Source organism: Oncorhynchus masou, chromosome 5, assembly GCF_036934945.1.
Source record: "Oncorhynchus masou masou isolate Uvic2021 chromosome 5, UVic_Omas_1.1, whole genome shotgun sequence".
NCBI lineage: Eukaryota > Metazoa > Chordata > Actinopteri > Salmoniformes > Salmonidae > Oncorhynchus > Oncorhynchus masou.
Genome location: NC_088216.1, coordinates 73026502 through 73045503, shown reverse-complemented (window position 1 = coordinate 73045503; position 19002 = coordinate 73026502). Strand labels below are relative to the sequence as shown.

The following is a 19002-nucleotide window of genomic DNA, read 5'->3' as shown; positions in this document are numbered from 1 at the left end:
GAAATAAATAATTATCTCTACTATTATTCTGACATTTCACATTCTTCAAATACAGTGGTGATCCTAACTGTTTTACCAGGATTAAAGGTCAGGAAATGTGAAAAAATCGGTAGAAATGTATTTGGCTAAGATGTATGTAAATTTCCAACTTCAACTGTATCTCCTTCACATAGAGTTGTTCAGTCTGTTGATTGTGGCCTGTGGAATGTTGTCCCACTCCTCTTCAATGGATATGCAAAGATGCTAGATATTGGCGGGAACTGGAACACGCTGTCACACACGTCGATCCAGAGCATCCCAAACATGCTCAATGGGTGACATGTCTCGTGAGTATGCAGGTCATGGAAGAATTGGGACATTTTCAGCTTTTTCATGTGTACAGATCCTTGCGACATGGGGCCGTGCATTATCATGCTGAAACATGAGGTGATGGCTGAGGATGAATGGCACGACAATGTACCTCAGGATCTCATCACAGTATCTCTGGGCATTCAAGTTGGCATCGTTAAAAGGAAATTGTGTTCATTGTCCATAGCTTGTGCCTGCCCATACCATAACTCCACCACCACCATGGTTCACAACGTTGACATCAGCAAACCGCTCGCCCACACAACACAAAACACGCTGTCTGCCATCTTTCCAGTGCTGTTGAAACCGGGTTTCATCCGTAAAGTACACACTTCTCCAGCCAGTAGCCATCAAAGGCCCACTGAAGTCGGTTACGACGCCGAACTGCAGTCAGGTCAAAACCCTGGTGAGGACGAGGACGACGAACACACAGATGAATTTCCCTGAGATGGTTTCTGACAGTTTGTGCAGAAAATGTTGGGTTGTGCAAACCCACAGTTTCATCAGCTGTCTGGGTGGCTGGTCTCAGACGATCCCGCAGGTGAAAAAGCCAAATGTGGAAGTCCTGGGCTGTCGTGGTTACACATGGTCTGAGGATGTGAGGCCGTTTGGACGTACTGCCAAATTCTCTATAGCAACGTTGGAGGCGGCTTATGATAGATAAATCAATATTAAATGTTCTGGAAACAGCTCTGGTGGACATTCTCGCAGTCAGCATTCCGATTGCATGCTACCTCAAAACTTGAGACATTGTTTTGTGTGACAATCGGCACATTTTATAGTGGCTTTTTATTATCCCCAGCACAAGGTGAACCGGTGTAATGATCATGCTGTTCAATCAGCGTCTTGATATCAGCGTCACACCTATCAGGTGGATGGATTATCATGGTAAAGGAGAAATGCTCACTAACAAGGATATACCAAATTGTGCACAACATTTGAGAGAAATAAGCTTTTTGTGCGTATGGAACACTTCTGGGGTCTTCTATTTCAACTCATGCAACATGAAACCAACACTTTACACTTTTCAGTATAATTGTATGTGTGCAGGTGTTGACAGTGTAAATATACACATTACTGTGACTGATACTTCTGGCAGTGTGTTAATGTGTGTGTTAGAGTGAGCGAGAGAGGCGGAGTCATTTCCCTAATGTCTGCTGTATAACAATCCCCACTACCCCACTTGTGTCATATTTTTTGTATTCATGCACACACTCAATTTTCTTTCGGATAAACGTTAATCATTGCAGCTTGCAACAGTGTAATCTGTGTTGTGGTGTTATGGCATATGAGACGTGCCAACGTTGTAAATAATAGTTTAATTACTATATTGATGCAATTGTCCTTTCTCCTGAGCAACATTCCCTGTCAACCATTGGATTGTGTCCATACTGAGCATATGACTGGGGAAAAGGCACGGCTCTTAGAGCCATTTCCTATGTGTCAGAGAAGTACAAAATTGAGAGTATGATTAATTTTTCAATTTCTCTCTGCGGATATCTAATAATTGTGCCCATAGATAGCCGAGGGCCCTTATTAAACATTAAAATGCAAAAAGAAAGTTAGAATCAGAAAGATGGTATTTTGGATTGAATAATGTAAAATAACTGTAGGGCAACAGAGAAAAAGCTAACTAGTCGAGGTTTATTCTTGAAATGTTTTCCACCATCATGGGTACTCTTAATTACCAACTTTTATCTGCAGACTCAACACTATATTTATTTTTCCTCATTTCTAAATGCTAATTTTGTAACCTTGCGTACATCTCAGTAAATCTGTTTAAGGAATTATGTGAAATGTCTGTCTGAGGAATTTCTCTGCCAGGATTGTTTTTAATTGGTTTGCAATTGTGGTAGACAGACAATAGTTGATTTTTTTAAATTCAAGTTCTGATAAGTAATTCAATCTTATCTTCAGCATATAAATGCTTGGCTCCTTGATCTGCAAAACAGGCTGTGTTGCACGTGGTCCTTAAGACATTGGTCACAAGCATTTCGCTACATTCGCAATAACATCTGCTAACCATGTGTATGTGACCAATAACATTTTATTTTATTTTATTCGCGACATGGTGGCTTTTACCCTTGCTTCTGGAAGAGAGACACTACTTTAAGAAGAAGCTTAGCCTTTGAGGAGGGTAAATCCACCTGGACTTCTCTCTCTGTGCTGTCTTCCTCAGTTTGCTCTCTTCCACATAATATCATCTTCATCTCAGATAGCTGTGGCACAGGGGAACTGCATTTGTTGATCAAATTTGGCTTGGCTAACACTGCCATCTCCTCCCCCAGAAGTGAGGGGCTGTGCCTGGAATGCACGGCAGAGCTGAGCCGTGGCGTGGTGATTGATTGATTCTGCCTGTCACAGGACAAGATAACCGCATCAGTAAATACTCTGTACTCCTCAGCCTCCCCCTGCACCATCACAACCGAGGGCATCACTGGGGCTACAGAACACTGATGTATGTTGGGAAATCATTGTGAGGTTGTATTGCGTCAGTGGGGGTGTATGTGAGCTCCACTTGCAATGTTAGTTTAGTCCAATCCCTGATCTACCCTTTCAAACCAGGGTTATGGTAGACATAGAAAATGAAGCACATGTTTAATTTAACATACACACGTATTGAACCAGCACTGGCTGTTCTCTGATGGGATTTCGATTGGTGTTAAAACATTTTGGGTTTTTTTCTCCATCTGTAGCGAGGTCTCTAGCTGGTATTACACTGTGCTGGTTTCACTATGTGTGCCCATCTCCATGAGTTCACTTGAAATTGTCCTTCGTGTGGAGGCAGATTAAACTGGCCGTTCTTGCTATATTTATCTGTATCTTGGAGTGACTTTGTACTCTCTGTCTTTGCACTCAAGCTCAATGAAAACAATAAATTGTGTCCTTATCTTTGGAGCGAAATCAAGATGGGCTCAAAGGCCTGTGAGTTATTTGTGGTTCTGGAGAGAGAAGAGAAAGAGACTGGAAAATGGACACCCATCTCACATTACAGACAGACAGACAGAGAGAGAGAAGAGGTTTTTATCACAAGAGAGATGTGCACAAGCCTGGAGTGAATGAAATCCAGAGGAGTGCTGTGTGAAATTGAAAAAGGGGCCAGTGGGATTTGGGGGTTAGGAGACTGGGGGTACTGGGGACACAGTGGGCCTGGCTGACTGATGGATTATCCCACACCTTCCTTTCCCTCTGCTCTCTCCCACAGACTGGGTCACTACTACAAAGCCAACACTACCTGTATTGGGATAACCTACAGAAGGGCTGCTTGCATATCAGCTAGCTAATTCCACCATTATTTGTTGTAATTCACTTTCAGTTAATTTGATCTATGTATAACATCCATCCATGAAGCACTGGTGCAGTATAACCACACAGACAGACATGACTGAAAGCATCCCAAGGTGATTCCATAGAATGTCTTTTGTGACTCTACATTGGTATACTGTATCCCATAAATAGAGGAATGCAGGGCCTTACTCTCTCCTTTCTCTTGCTCTCTTGCTCTCTGCTGTATGTAGTACATTACTGAGACTCCAACAGCAGCAGCAGCATTGTCTTTGCTTCTCCCCCAGTCTCGCTGCATCTCCCTGGGCCTGGCCTGGGCTGGGTGGAGGAGAGAACAGAACCGGATCTCTTCCTGGCAGGTGGACTGTACAGTGGGGAGCTGCAGCTTCTGCCTTTTTGCTGACTCACCACAGAACCAGAGAGAAACTGTAAACTAGAGGGGGAAATTAACGTTTATACACACAAGTGTGTGTGTGTGTTCTATTTGAACCACCTGAGCTCCAGCCAGAGCGCTGGTTTTGCACTCTATTTCAAACAGATGTAGGGGAGGGGAAGAAAAGCCTTACGAGTCCCGCAATCAAAATAATTATCTTTACAGCTGTATGTTTACAAAGTGTTTATGTGATATTCTGCAGTCTGTCTTACTGAGGTGGCTTTCATGTGTTAAACACAATAAATACCTCCATCTATTCATATTGAAGTACATTTGAGGGTGCCAACTTGAATATGTTTATGTGTGTAAAACCCTATCATTTATAAAAATGAACGCCCTGGGCTCCCGAATGGCGCAGCGGTCTAAGGCACTGCACCCCAGTGCATGTGGCATTACTACAGCCCCGGGTTCAATCCCAGGCTGTGTGGCAGCTTACCGGGAAACCAGTTGTACGACGTTTCCTCTGACAAATTGGTGTAGCTGGCTTCCGGGTTAAGCGAGCAGTGTGTCAAGAAGCAGAGTGGCTTGGCCAGGTCGCCTCTTCCGAGTCCATACGGGATTTGCATCGATGGGACAAGACTGTAACTACCAATTGGATATCACGAAAAAGGGGTAAAAGGTTTTTAACAAACGTACACCCTTGCAGATGAGCTAATTTCCTTTGCTCTGATGCATAGCCACAGGTTACAGGTTTGCGTGGCGCTCCTCACAGTCCCTGCAGCCTGGCTCACATGCCCAGCATGAATCATAGGAGATGCCATGCACAGGCAGGCAGGTGGTTGGGTCCTCTTTGATGGGCAGGTTGAGAAGATATAGGAGAGCTTTGGTTTTGTTGCCATGGGGCAGCACTGCCTTAACTTGTCCTGCTGCCAAACCCCAATCACTGCTAGCTGTACTGCTGTACTGATGCACTAGCTGAACAAAATGATTGACACACAGATTATCTTGTTTTTTGTAGAGCATATGTGCAGTATAGATAATGTAGTATCCACAGGACTGCTATCACATTACATCCAGTTCTAGATAAGTGCTAACATAATTATTAATGGTATACTATAGGGTTTCGTTTTGGTGTATAAACTTCTCTGCATTTTATTTTGATAGACATGTTCCCACTGGAATAGAAGTTTAATTTGAATAATCACTGGTGCGTTACTTTGGATAACAGGGACATCAGTGTCCCAGGTGCATACAGAAGTAAATGAGGGAAAAACAGGTAATTATGCTAAACCTGTAAATTAATGAACTGCTGACCTCCAATTATAATTGATTTAATGGGGGGAATTCATATTTATCAGCCATTTTAATATGGTTTTTCTTACTTTCTATGACCTTTTTTGATAATGTAATTAATTGGTATTTTCAGGGGGAAAAACTCAGTCCTTCAAATAGAGAGGATATCAGTGTCTGCTATGTTTACGAGCAGAGCAATTATACTTGGCAACATTTACTTGAAGTAATGATGTCATATCCTGGAATGGGAGCAAATACTTCACTCCCTGGGGAGTGATAAAGTATACAATTATCAGTTTGTTTTTCTCTATTTGCAGAAATACATAATGCAGACATGTTTTTTTACTCTGTTATGTGCGCTGGGCTTTCAGACAACCAAAATGATGTAAATGAGCTGAGCTGTAGCAATGTCAGCAGCTGTCTATGATTCAGAAATAGCATTGTTATGCTAGTGTCTGCACTGAGTCTGGCAATCCGCACAAGCGTTCTCAAATATGTAGAGGTCAGTGACTGTAATGGCATTCAGAGGAAGAAGGTGAGGACCAAGATGCAGCGTGGTATGTGTTCATATTTATTAAATAGAACTGAACACTAACTACAAAGTAACAAAAGGAATAACCGAAACAGTTCTGAAAGGTGATACAAACACTAAACAGAAAACTACCCACAACCCATGTGGGCAAGAGCTACCTAAGTATGGTTCTCAATCAGAGACAGCGATAGACAGCTGTCCCTGATTGAGAACCATACCCGGCCAAAAATAAAGAAATACAAAAACATAGAAAAATGAACAAATATAGAGAATAAAAGCCTCTCTATGGCCAGGGCGTGACAGTGACTGTACAGAGTTGCCAGGGACAGCTTTGTGTGCAGGCACTGATTGGGTTACTTTACATATACATTCTCTAGTGATTCACCTCTAAGTGAACCCATTGAAAGTGATTCTGTCACTGGCCTAAAGACAGAGATGTTTATGACTAGGTAAGGCACGTCCTCTCAAAGGCCCTAAAGCACTGTATCTCTATACCCTCCCCTTTAATCACTGTATCACTCATAAACTACATGAGGTGTGTGTGTGTGTGTGTGTGTGTGTGTGTGTGTGTGTGTGTGTGTGTGTGTGTGTGTGTGTGTGTGTGTGTGTGTGTGTGTGTGTGTGTGTGTGTGTGTGTGTGTGTGTGTGTTCGCACTGTGCGCACAAACGTCCTTCCTGTTTCTCGTTTTTTAAACTTAATCAGCAAAAATAAAAGCTGTTGTAAGCTGGCTCACATTAAAGAGGTGATTATTGGTAATAAATACTTTTTATTCATACTTATTACAGAGGCAGTTTTCTTGTGGGGTTAATGAGAGTAATTTGATTTGCTTGAGAGATTACAGTTCCCAAGAATTAATGCGGCAATCCCATTCCAAGATAGAGCGATATCTAAGATTCTTCACAGGTCGTGTGCTGCTAGATGCACCGCTCTCACATACTGTAGCAGCTAATGGAGGTGAACAGCAGTCTGTCATTTCCCGCCTGGCCCCCCTATTCTAAAGCCCATATGCCCTTGGTTCTTGCAGTGCTTGTTGTTTGGGCTATTACTGTTTGTAGCTATGCCTGCATTTCACTTAGGGTTTGTTTCATTCTCACCATGCTGTGTATGTATGTTTCTCATTTTTAGGGGTGGACAGAACAAGTAAAATAGAATGATGGTGATGATTTATTATTGACTAATGCTAGATCAGAATCTAGAGAGATTCATCACCTAATTGCATTAATTTCAAATTCATTCAAGTTCCTTCAGGACATACACTGAGTGTACAAGACCTTAGGAACACCTGTTCTTTCCATAACTTAGACTGACCAGGTGAATCCAGGTGAAAGCTATGATCCCTTATTGATGTCACCTGTCAAATGCAGGTTAAAGAAGGATTTTTAAGCATGGATACTATTGAGACATGAATCTTGTATGTGTGCCATTCAGAGGGTGAATGTTCAAGACAAAAGATTTGGGTGCCTTTGAACGGGGAATGGTAGTAGGTGCCAGGCACACCGGTTTTAGTGTGTCAAGAACTACAATGCTGCTGGGTTTTTCACGCTCAACAGTTTCCCATGTGTATCAAGAATGGTACACCACCCAAAGGACATCCAGCCAACTTGACACAACTTTGGGAAGCATTGGAGTCAACATGTTCCAGCTTCCCTGTGGAACGCTTTCGATACCTTGTAGAGTCCATGCACTGATGAATCGAGACTGTTCAGAGAGCAAAAGGTGGGGCAACTCAATATTCTGAATGTTTTGTACAAGCCAGATTTTTGGAGGCCACAGTCTGCGTTGTTTAATATTTCCACCACATGTTTATGTAAGGCCTTTAAGCTTGCCAGATAACTTAATTTTCCTCGTGATCATCTTCTCCTGCAACGTTTATTGAAGCCTGCAGCTCAGGAGGTGTCTGTTCAGAGTGCTGAAGGTGTCTCAGGCTGATTGAAGCCAGCCAATTCTGTCACCGCGCTGCGCTTTGCATGCTAATTACTACAGGATGTTATGTTAGTTAAAAGTGCTTACTTTCATTTACAGGACCTGCATTGACTTGTTGTTACTTCACTCACACTTGTCCACGCCAATATGACTTGTGAGAGTTTGAGTAACGCCCAGTGTCCATGTTCAAGCCAATTAAACTTAAAAGAGTATGTCTGCCCTCTTGTCTTTGCCCACTTGTCTTTCGTTAGAACACTACTATGCATCATATTCAGTCCAAGCTGACTGGAGATCTGTCCAGACTCAGCCAGGAGAGCACTATAGTTTATGGCCAAAGCAATCAGATGTTTTCCCTCTTCCTTTATTCCTGTCTGTCTGAGATCATATTACCCGTCTTGGAATGACTTCAACGGAGACAGTGCTATTCACAGGGAGCTGCCACTCCACTGCAACTCAATCCACAGACCATGGCCAATTGGGCTCACTGTGATTTATAGAATTATTCTCCTGTAGAGTAACTCTCTCTCCATCCACACTGGGATTCCTCCACTGGCACCTCATAGACCTTATACAGGGGGTTTACGTGCTTTAGGTCCCAGGTCAAGACAAGGGAAATCAATGGCAGATGATGTATATATACAGGTGTAGGATCTTAATTTTACTAAAATAATCCTGCAGCAATAGGATTTGAACGTTTAGTCCATAATGTTGCTTGAACAGTGGTTAGGCTATTAGTTGGCCAAAAGTAGGCTACATGAAAATAACAATACTGTTAATATAACCGTGATTTAGGGCTTTTTGTGAATTTATGTACATCACAAAGCATTTCCTGTGGTGCAGGACAGTTCTCAGCAACAAAAGAGTGATCAACTTAATATCCTACATCTGTAGTTTTGGATCAGTGGAGCTATGATATAAGCATTTATTTTTATGTTTAGTATACCACAAATATATTAAGTGTCACCAAAATGCAGTAGCAACCAAGGGATGGCTTCTGTGCCATATCATTTGACTGAATTCCGTGTTTGTGAAATCAACAGCAAGCATTGGGAAGATAGTGTTTTCTCTAGGGACATAGCACACCACATTAAATCCTGTTCTATGGACTTTCTTACCCTGCCCTGACAGCAGTGATAGGCTGTAGGTAATGTCACTCTACCTTTTAGGTGTTTCTGATTGGTGGCAAGCATCATATTATGGGCCGGATTTATTTTTGTGTCAGACAATTGACCAGCAGAGTAGTAAACCCATAGTAGAGGAATTGAGGACCAATCAACTGACAACACAGAAGCAGCCAGTGCCCTGAGCAGTCTAAATCCCCCATGTACTGTCTGATGCAGTATATCAGTCTCCTCCTGAAGCACTGCTTTGTTACGGGGTGTTGTGTGTGTAATGTGTAGGCTGCCTGTATTCATCTATATTCAGTGCAACTCAAATCAGAGATTTAGGGCTTTGCTGAGAGTAACTTGAGATTTTGCTGCTGTATTGATGAAGTTGAGTAATGTGAATGAGATGAAAAACAACGAGGCATTCCCATTCTAAACACTACGCTTCAACACTGGATACATTTCCACAGAATCCTTGCCTCACGCTGTGTTTTAGAATCATCCTTTCCCAAGCACAACACTCCTAACCACTACCTGATGCAACTCTGCAGACGAAAATGCAATAACAAACGAAACAAGTTTTTTTCAAGCACCCGTCTAAATAGTTTGCATGCCCAAGACATTTTCTGTGTTTTATCGACTTGACGGAAATTACAGCAGAATGCAATGGTGGGCATCCCCAGGCGTTGGTATTGGCAAGGAAAAGGGAAAGGCAGCAGGAGGGTTTAGACTGAGATCTGCCTTGCATTGTTCCCAGCTCTTTCTTTTTAAAAATTATTTATCTTTTTATTTTTTCTCTTCTCTTCCTCACTCAATCTCCCTCTCTTTCTTTTCCCTTTCTTTCTGCCATCGAAACGGAACCAAAGCATTGACTGCTCCCCTACTGATTTGCCTCTGTGTGACCTCCCTTTAGTGGTGCCATTCACGGGCGGTGCTGGAGCAGAATGCAAGGGGAGAGAGAGTGACGCGCTCTGATAGACTTCTCTAGTGAAGTGGATTAAATCAGCATCAGGCTAGTGGAGCTGATTACCCTGAATATGAAAATGCAGTATCTTAATGGTACATATTTTCATGAGGCAGCCCAGTTGCCTTTCATTTTGCGGCTCATATGTCTATTCTTATGAGTCATTTACTTCTTTAATTACCTTTAGCAGCAGATGCACAATGGTGTATTAATGTGAATGATTTTTACGGCCACTTTATCATACAGTGCCTAGGAAGTTGAAAGGCGTAATTGAGGTGGAAGAGCGACTCATGAGGGAAACAATATTAGTTGACAGCTTCCCTTGTAGTCGGGAGGGTGTTTATGAGTTTACACCGCTCTAAAGCAGTAATAAACATAGTATTCATTTAATAACTGCTGAATGATGGGGACAAAAATGCCTTCACGGAGGGGAGATTTGCATTATGTTATTGAATCATGATAGGAAGTTGGTGTCCCATAATCAGACAAAACTGCATGTGTGTGCATGCGTGTGTGTGTGTTTATCCTGCCTGTGTGAAGCCAGTGAAGCCATTCAAATGTTCTTACATTTGTCTTATTTTCTGTAGGTTTTGGCCCTGTTATTTTGATGCTAAATGACACCTGAGTGTGTGTGTGTGTGTGTGTGTGTGTGTGTGTGTGTGTGTGTGTGTGTGTGTGTGTGTGTGTGTGTGTGTGTGTGTGTGTGTGTGTGTGTGTGTGTGTGTGTGTGTGTGTGTGTGTGTGTGTGTGTGTGTGTGTGTGTGTGTTGTGTCTACAGTATGTGTGATTTTCTTTATGTGTATTTTTTGACCCAGACCTCTGAATTGAGGTCTACTTTTTGCTATCTGTTGTTAAGCTGCTAGCTAAGAAAGGCTGGAGAGTCCAAACAAACGGAACCTGTTGGGCCTGCATAGCTGAGCTGACCTCCCGGGCCGCCTGTACCAGGCTCAGAGTAGATTCCGGGCCCACTGTTTACTCTCTGCTCTGCGCCTGCTCCATACTTCCTCCCCTCTCTCCCTCCTCCTCTCCCTTCACTCCCTGCCCTCCATCATTAGTCCCGCTCCACAGCACCCTCTTCCATCCACACTCATGTTTAATAAGTTTACTTTCTACCCTGTTTTTCTTTCACTCCATTATCCCCATTAAAAACCTTTGTCAAGCCATCGCATTACCTGTTATGGGGGGAACAAAACAAAATGTGATTTTTATTGAAGTCGGCTTGCATCTTATATAATTGCATGCTGTGCTTTATATTGTTTAAACATGGCAATTTGAAATGTTTAGTGTTGTCATAAATATTAATAGATTAGTTGAAAAGTGCAGCAAAGGAAAGGCATATAATGGTTTGAAGTGGGTACAAAACATAGATTTATTTATGTATTCTACATGAATTAGTTTGGAAATCAAAACATGGGTTAGAGAGTGTTTTTCAGAGGGCCTGTAATGCGTGAGGTTTAAACATGGGTGCCTGTTTTCCATGTGGAGAGGCTTTTTGGAAATGGCATTAATTATATACTTCCAGGGAATACAGCCCTGCCTACTTTGCATTACAGATAAACAGCCATTGTACAAAAAAAGTATAGAACTCAATTCATATAAATTGACATGATTCCTACTGCTGCTTATCTGCTCTCGTGTTTAAAAATGGTCCCAAATCAGATGCATTTCAATAAAAATTACACTTATTGTAAGTGAATTCCATTACTATATGTTTGCACACTCAATGCCCCGCTGAACACACATCATCCTACTTGTCCTATTCTAAAAATGTGTGAGTAACTCTCCCAGTTTCAATAAATTCCCCGCCAGTCTTACAATAGCCTGCATAATTTACAAAACTGGAAGGAACAGCTTTCCACTCTGTAGGAGGGAGTCAGCCTACTGTACTATGAACACACCAGGAGGATCCAGAGAGAAGTGGGCTTATTGCACAGGGCTACTGAAGGCCCTTTGTTTGGATAAAACATTGCAGGGGTAGAGCCAGGGCCATAAATGTCAGATGAGTTGAGACGTGTGCTCTTTCACTTAGAAAGTTAAGCGGATAACCTTGACATTTAGGCCATCACCAGGAAAACCCACAGACCTGAGAAGGGGGAGAAATGCCTGTGTCTGCTGAGCAGGACTACATTAAGGACAAACCTATTAGCTGTGTTTTTGCTGGCCGTATGAGAACCTTGGTCTCCTGTCTAGTTAACTCCAGCCACTGGTTAAACAGCGAGCACTGGACCCCGCTCTCCTCTACTCCTCTCCGCTTTCCTCAACTCCTCTCCTCTCTCTGCCATTTTTCCTCTTTCTCCAGTCTCCACAATGGCCACAGGGATCCGATTACATCTGCGCGCACATCTTCAAGCAGTTAGGGTCAATTTGTTTGAAATCATTTCACAGTCAAGGTCTACACTGACGTTGGAGTTGGAGGACATTGGTGAGTCGGAGGAAATAAAGAGGGCTCTCTCCTGATGGGCCTGAACAAACACACGAGACCAGACCCACGTCACCGCACCTCTTGCAGTGGAGCCACCCTGAATGGAGCCCTCTCAGTTTTCACACAACCACTCTCTTTACCTGGCTCACATTTGTCTGTCAGTTTGAACTGGAGGATGATTGTTGCTGGTCTCTTCTTTCCGAGGAACGTAGCCGACCACTAGACGTATCTCTCAATAACCAGTGCATTTGAATTCCTCTACAGTTGAACACAAGTTGTTTGTATTTTTTGTTTACTCAAGGTCAACAGATGTAGAGAGATAAAGAAGTGCCTTTGGTCATGTCCAAAATGTGCGTGACATTACAACATAGTAAAAAGTTTAGGGCTGAATCAAAGCAAAGACTTGTGGTAATTCTCAGAGCAGGGATTTGTATGGCACCCAGAGCTGGCTTTAACAGCAGGAAACCCAAAGCCTGTAAATAATCCACATGTGCAGACTGCATATAAAGACATCTAGTACTTAGCCATTCCCTTATCACTGCTAGATAGCCCTGGGACATGAGCTGCTCCTGCCTTTTCAGAGGCTCTACTCACTAATATGGTGTGAAAGTAGATTTAGAAATAAGGCAGCCGCTGTTTATTCAAACAGACCCGTGAACACAGGGGAAGGTGTGAACTTCGGCCACATTTGAAAGAGAATGTGCAAATGACAAGGATATCAAATTGCATTGTCTTTGTTGGCAATAAGACCTTGTCAGATCCTGGAGGGTGTTTGTTTGTTTGTGTGTGTGTGTGTGTGTGTGTGTGTTTTTATTTTGTTCCTTATCCTAGCTCATACGGTACAGCTACAACTTGGCCTGTAGTACAAACAACCATAGCAGCACATTGTAATGAAGCTTCTTCAGTTGCACCTGTACATAGACAGGTTCCGCACGTACAAATATGTAAATCCAATTGGCAAGCCTCATGTTACTCATGACATGTTTTGCCAGTTAGAAATACACACAGTTCAATCTACTGGTTCTGTACATTAGAATAAGTCAAAACTTGAATAGGTGTATTTCTGTGTAAAACCCTAGTTAATTCTATAAACATACAGCATTTCCCCCCTTAGCTTGACATCTGCTTCGCCCTAAAGCACGGCAGTCTCCTGTTCCCTTTGCATCCTAGTTATCTGTTTGTATTATCTGTCTTTGAACTGTATCTGATCAGTTCCAGCTAATATGTCTCTTGATTTGTGCTATTGTAGTGCCCAGACAACATGCTGTTCTCCTCATTTCTCTGCTCTTTAGATGCTCCGGTCTGTCATCCGCTGGCAGTTTAGCGCGTCTGGAGCTGCTTTTAGGCTTGTACGTCTATCAAGCCCCAGTACCTTTGAATGTGAGATCAAAAGGAGATGAATTCCAGGGAAAGAGGGGAGAGAGAGAGAGAAGAGGCCTTGTGTGAAGAGAAGAGTGGGTGCTGTGTAAACATCACAGTGACAGCTCACAATGGGTTATTTTAGCACAGCATCAGGCCTCTCCAAGGCAGCCAGCTACAGTCGCCTTGTTAAACAACAAATCATTCCTCAGCCTCTAGCCGGCCTCCACTCGGAAACACTCTCTTTAGGTTCCCCAGCTAGACCTTTTTATATCGTTATTTTTCGATAATGACGGTCTTTTGACTCATCCTGTGTCTTTCGCTTTTAAAACTATTTTATAAAGTCATTGGGGAAAACAGAGCCCAAACAGTATGACTAATACTGTAAGTGATTATTTTCTGACAGGTTTTCCACTTTATCAAATATGAAAGTCTTAATGAGGTTAGTTTCTATTTGATGATCAACTTGAGATCAACGTGGATGATCTTACAATACACGGTGTTCCATCGCAACGTCACAGTTACTGTATTTATGCTGATCGATGATGCAGTACTGTTGGTGTTGTGCCAGGTTTTTTTCTGTTAATGATTCCCAGAAATATATGTCTTCACCCATTAGTATCTAAAAACTCCCATCATATCCTGTTGACTCAAGTATCTTAGTTCCAACACCCCTCTTAGTAAACCAGACAGGTTACACCAAAGCATGCATGTGTCATAAGTTACAGAGAAAACTAAATACTACTTTTGTTTATTCATAAATGCTCCCCTGTAGTAATCCGTAGGCTTGGCTTAACTATTTGGTGCTCTGTTGTGCCATGCTGCCTCACCAGGTAAGATTATTGTGTCTTCGAAGAAGAACCTTCTGTCCTTTATTCCATTGCACAGCTCTGTCATTTGTGGTCTATTGTCTATTTAAACTTGACTTTATGCTGCACATTTTGCTTAAGTACTGTAGTGCAATGTGTATATAACTTTTAACCGTCAATTTATTCTTACCTACAATAACCTACTTGAGGTTATTGAAATACATTGATCTTGTATCGCATGCTTTAAGTGCTAGGTAGGTCTGCCAATGTAAGCGGGAAGATAGGAAGTTTGTCATACTGTAACTGAATGGGTTAAATATCATGTTCTTATAATTAGGGCTATAAATAGTCGGTTATTGTTTGTGCCTTAGCATTGCGTTGGATTTCTCTGTTTGTGTTGGAGTGAATCTCACACTGTCACAAGAAAAGGGTACACTATCTTTATGAATGTGTGGGTTGGGGTTTTCCCCTCACAAGCTATAGGCAGGGAGAGAGAGAAAAGAGAGAGAGAACATGTTTTAATGGTGGAAGGGTAAAACGCCAGGAGAGTGGCCTCTTTGTAGCCTGTGGTTATATTCTTGCCTCATGATGTCATCCCACAGGCTTGTGTTTGAGAGGGTCAACACACACACACGGTGCAGAGCAGCGCACAGCTGTTTGCCCCTGCCTCTGAGCTGGACTCCCCTCTCATCCTTTCTTTATAGAGCATTTACAGGCCTATAGATCATCTTCTCCTATCACTCTCTCTGTTTCTCTATAAGCCTTTCACCATACCCTCTTCCTTTTCCTATTTCACTTTCATACCATCTTCCATACATTCCTCTTACTCTTTCACGCGTTTCTTTACATTTCTCTCTTACGTACTCTGAGCACCTCCTCTCTCCACCCCACCCAACGCCCTCCACCTTTTCCGATTTTCGTCTTCAACATACCACTTTTAATTTGCATCTGGCAATCAACCTGACTCATCAAATAATTGACTTGAGGACTATTACTCTGCTGTGCGGGATGGGCTCGGACTGGGACTGTTAGTTTAATTGTGGGAGTAATCGTCTGTGGAGTATGGAAAGTATGAGCCTAGTTATTTACTCAGATGTTTTACTGGTGTAGGTGTGAGGAGGCTGGCGGCTCACTGTGGGAATACACGCTTGCTTTTCTTGGTATCAGTGTGGTTTTCATGACCACTGTTTTTCCCGGCTCCCCGGCTTTGTTTGTTCTGGATGGCATGTTTGATTATTTATCGTGAGGGAAAAGGGAGTAGCTGGAGCAATAAACATGTGACTGCACTGTATTTTGTTTTCCACTGAGAAGGCCGTGTCCTTTAACAGATATTTGGAGCAGCAATAAACCTTTTATTTACTTTCTGGAGGGGAGTGGACAGGGGGAGAGGAGGATCAAAAAGCACCGTTCTGTGCCTCTGACTTTTTCTGTTTACTGTAATTGCAACCTACAGTATACACACGCACACTACATGTTCATGTTTTTGAATGTATGTAAATTGTTAAGACTTTTTTCTGTATTGTCTTTTCGCTACGAGTAGGACCCCAGTAAGACTAGCTGTCACCATTGGCATCGACTAATGGCGTTCCTAATAAAATCAAATCTAAATCAACAGAAAATATTTGCATTGGCCTGTGGCTATTGATTTGTGTAAAATCCTGTTTGTTTTGTTATCTATCAGCAGTCCAAGAACACGTCGTTGTTTGGGTTACATCTGTTGTGTTAAAAGAAGAGTGGTCTCAAGGGAAGGGTTGAGCCCCAAGACACAATCAAATATCTGCTTTTAGTTTCAATGTTGTTCCCTTTTTTAACCCACCATCATTTTCATCTCTCTTTCAGGCTCTTCAAGTGGCTCGGCAGATCCTTCTACAGCAACAACAGCAACAGCAACAACAACAACAACTGCAGCTTCAGCAAGGCACCGATCTAAAATCCCCCAAAGACAATGAGAATCAGCCAAGCCTACAGGTACCAGAACACACTGTCATATGCTTGTTAAGAACATGCAAACAGTGTATGCTTACACCAGTCAACCGTCATATTGTTGCTTCCAAGTTGGAGACCTCAAGACAAACAAAAGCGGTTGGTCTGTTGTAAAAGTCACTTATTAAGTTGAGCAATGGAGAGCTGAACTTTCTTGATCTTTTCTATAGTACACTGTGTGCTGTTTTCATTCTGTCATGGGTGAATGTACCAAGCAACCTTCATAAACAGGAAATTAAGAGAGGCAGAGTGAGTGACGGTTGTAGGCCAACCACGTTTGCGTGTGTGTGTTCGTGGGTGTGGATTGCAATGTGAGTGTGATCAACAACATACATCTCAGACTGTGACACATTAATTATATTACTATGTAGAATAAACACAGTTCTGAATGCCTGGGGCGGCAGGGTAGCCTAGTGGTTAGAGCGTTAGACTAGTAACCGGAAGGTTGCAAGTGCAAACACCCGAGCTGACAAGGTACAAATCTGTTGTTCTGCCCCTGAACAGGCAGTTAACCCACTGTTCCTAGACCATCATTGAAAATAAGAATTTGCTCTTAACTGACTTGCCTAGTTAAATAAAATAAAAAAATAAAGGCTAGACTCTCAGAAATCAGCCTCTTGGAAATATTTTGATGTATTCCATTTTTTAACAAAGCCAAGGAAATAATGCACACATGATGTGTGTTGCTGATCGAGGCCTGTTGTAGCAGTGGTTAATATGTGATAGAAGAGTAGATGATGTTTCCAACTTTCCAGCAGAAGATATGAACCTTTAGGAGCCCCTTGGTATTTATTTATTTATTTATTTCTTTCTCTCTCTCTCTCTCTCTCTCTCTCTCTCTCTCTCTCTCTCTCTCTCTCTCTCTCTCTCTCTCTCTCTCATCACTACCCTCAATGGGGGCAGTAATATCAAGGAGAAACTGTTTTCACCACTTATAGCAGATCACCACTTATTTTCAGATCACCCCTTATTTTCAGATCACCACTTATTTTCAGATCACCCCTTATTTTCAGATCACCACTTATTTTCAGATCACCCCTTATTTTCAGATCACCACTTATTTTCAGATCACCCCTTATTTTCAGATCACCACTTATTTTCAGATCACCCCTTTTTCAGATCACCCCTTATTTTCAGATCACCCGTTATTTTCAGATCACGACTATTTTCAGATCACCCTTATTTTCAGATCACCATCACCACTTATTTTCAGATCACCCCTTATTTTCAGATCACCATTTTCAGATCACCCCTATTTTCAGATCACCCCTTATTTTCAGATCACCACTTATTTTCAGATCACCACTTATTTTCAGATCACCCCTTATTTTCAGATCACCACTTATTTTCAGATCACCACTTATTTTCAGATCACCCCTTATTTTCAGATCACCACTTATTTTCAGATCACCCTTATTTTCAGATCACCACTTATTTTCAGATCACCCCTTATTTTCTCACCCCTATTTTCAGATCACCCCTTATTTTCAGATCACCCCTTATTTTCAGATCACCCCTTATTTTCAGATCACCCTTATTTTCAGATCACCACTTATTTTCAGATCACCACTTATTTTCAGATCACCACTTATTTTCAGATCACCACTTATTTTCAGATCACCCCTTATTTTCAGATCACCCCTTATTTTCAGATCACCCCTTATTTTCAGATCACCCCTTATTTTCAGATCACCCCTTATTTTCAGATCACCCCTTATTTTCAGATCACCCGTTTGAGCCGCCTCACATGTGTATCTTTGTTTGAACGTTTGTTTCCGTGCGAAATTGCAAATGACTTCAGAGCATATTTGGTCATTAATACGAAAGACTGTTCTATATATATAAATTTAATAGCCCCTTTCCCTAAGCAGCTAGGTCTAATGACAGGTACACATGTAGGATCTTAATTTAATCTCTCTTTTATCGCTGAGAATTTTCCTGCACTGCAGGACATGCAGATGAGCTTCATGACTTACATAAATTCATTGAAAACCCACACTAACACACGGTTATATTAACAGTATTGTGTTTTTGAGAAAGTTCATACTTGATATGTCCTAGTGAAAAATGTATCAAACCCTACAAAAATCTCCATTAATTATAATCCACATGATCAATCACATTTTCTGTTGCTGCAGGATTCTTTTCCCGCTGTAGCAAACTGACTCAAATTAAGATCCTACATCTGTAATTAGAGGCAATTTTGTCTCAATAATAGCTCTAGAGGATTACCTTTTAGTTGTGTTGATCTTTCAGTTGTGTTGACCTTTCAGTTGTGTTGACCTTTCAGTTGTGTTGACCTTTAAATGTGTTGATCTTTCAGTTGTGTTGGCCTTTCAGTTGTGTTGACCTTTCAGTTGTGTTGACCTTTCAGTTGTGTTGACCTTTCAGTTGCGATGACCTTTCAGTTGTGTTGAACTTTCAGTTGTGTTGTAGTTGTGTTGGCCTTTCAGTTGTGTTGACCTTTCAGTTGTGTTGACCTTTCAGTTGCGTTGACCTTTCAGTTGCGATGACCTTTCAGTTGTGTTGACCTTTCAGTTGTGTTGACCTTTCAGTTGTATTGACCTTTCAGTTGTATTGACCTTTCAGTTGTGTTGACCTTTC

General features: G+C 41.9%; 1 protein-coding gene across 11 annotated transcripts in view; it reads left to right on the top strand.

Annotated features, from left to right (window-relative positions):
- The window catches only part of LOC135540224 (forkhead box protein P1-B-like), a 246857-nt gene that overhangs the window by 153398 nt on the left and 74457 nt on the right, over positions 1 to 19002 (top strand). For all 11 annotated transcript variants that reach the window (XM_064966720.1, XM_064966719.1, XM_064966721.1 and 8 more), the window contains one exon: positions 16255 to 16383. In XM_064966720.1, the coding sequence (XP_064822792.1) occupies positions 16255 to 16383 (129 nt within the window). The remainder of the gene's footprint in view (positions 1 to 16254; positions 16384 to 19002) is intronic.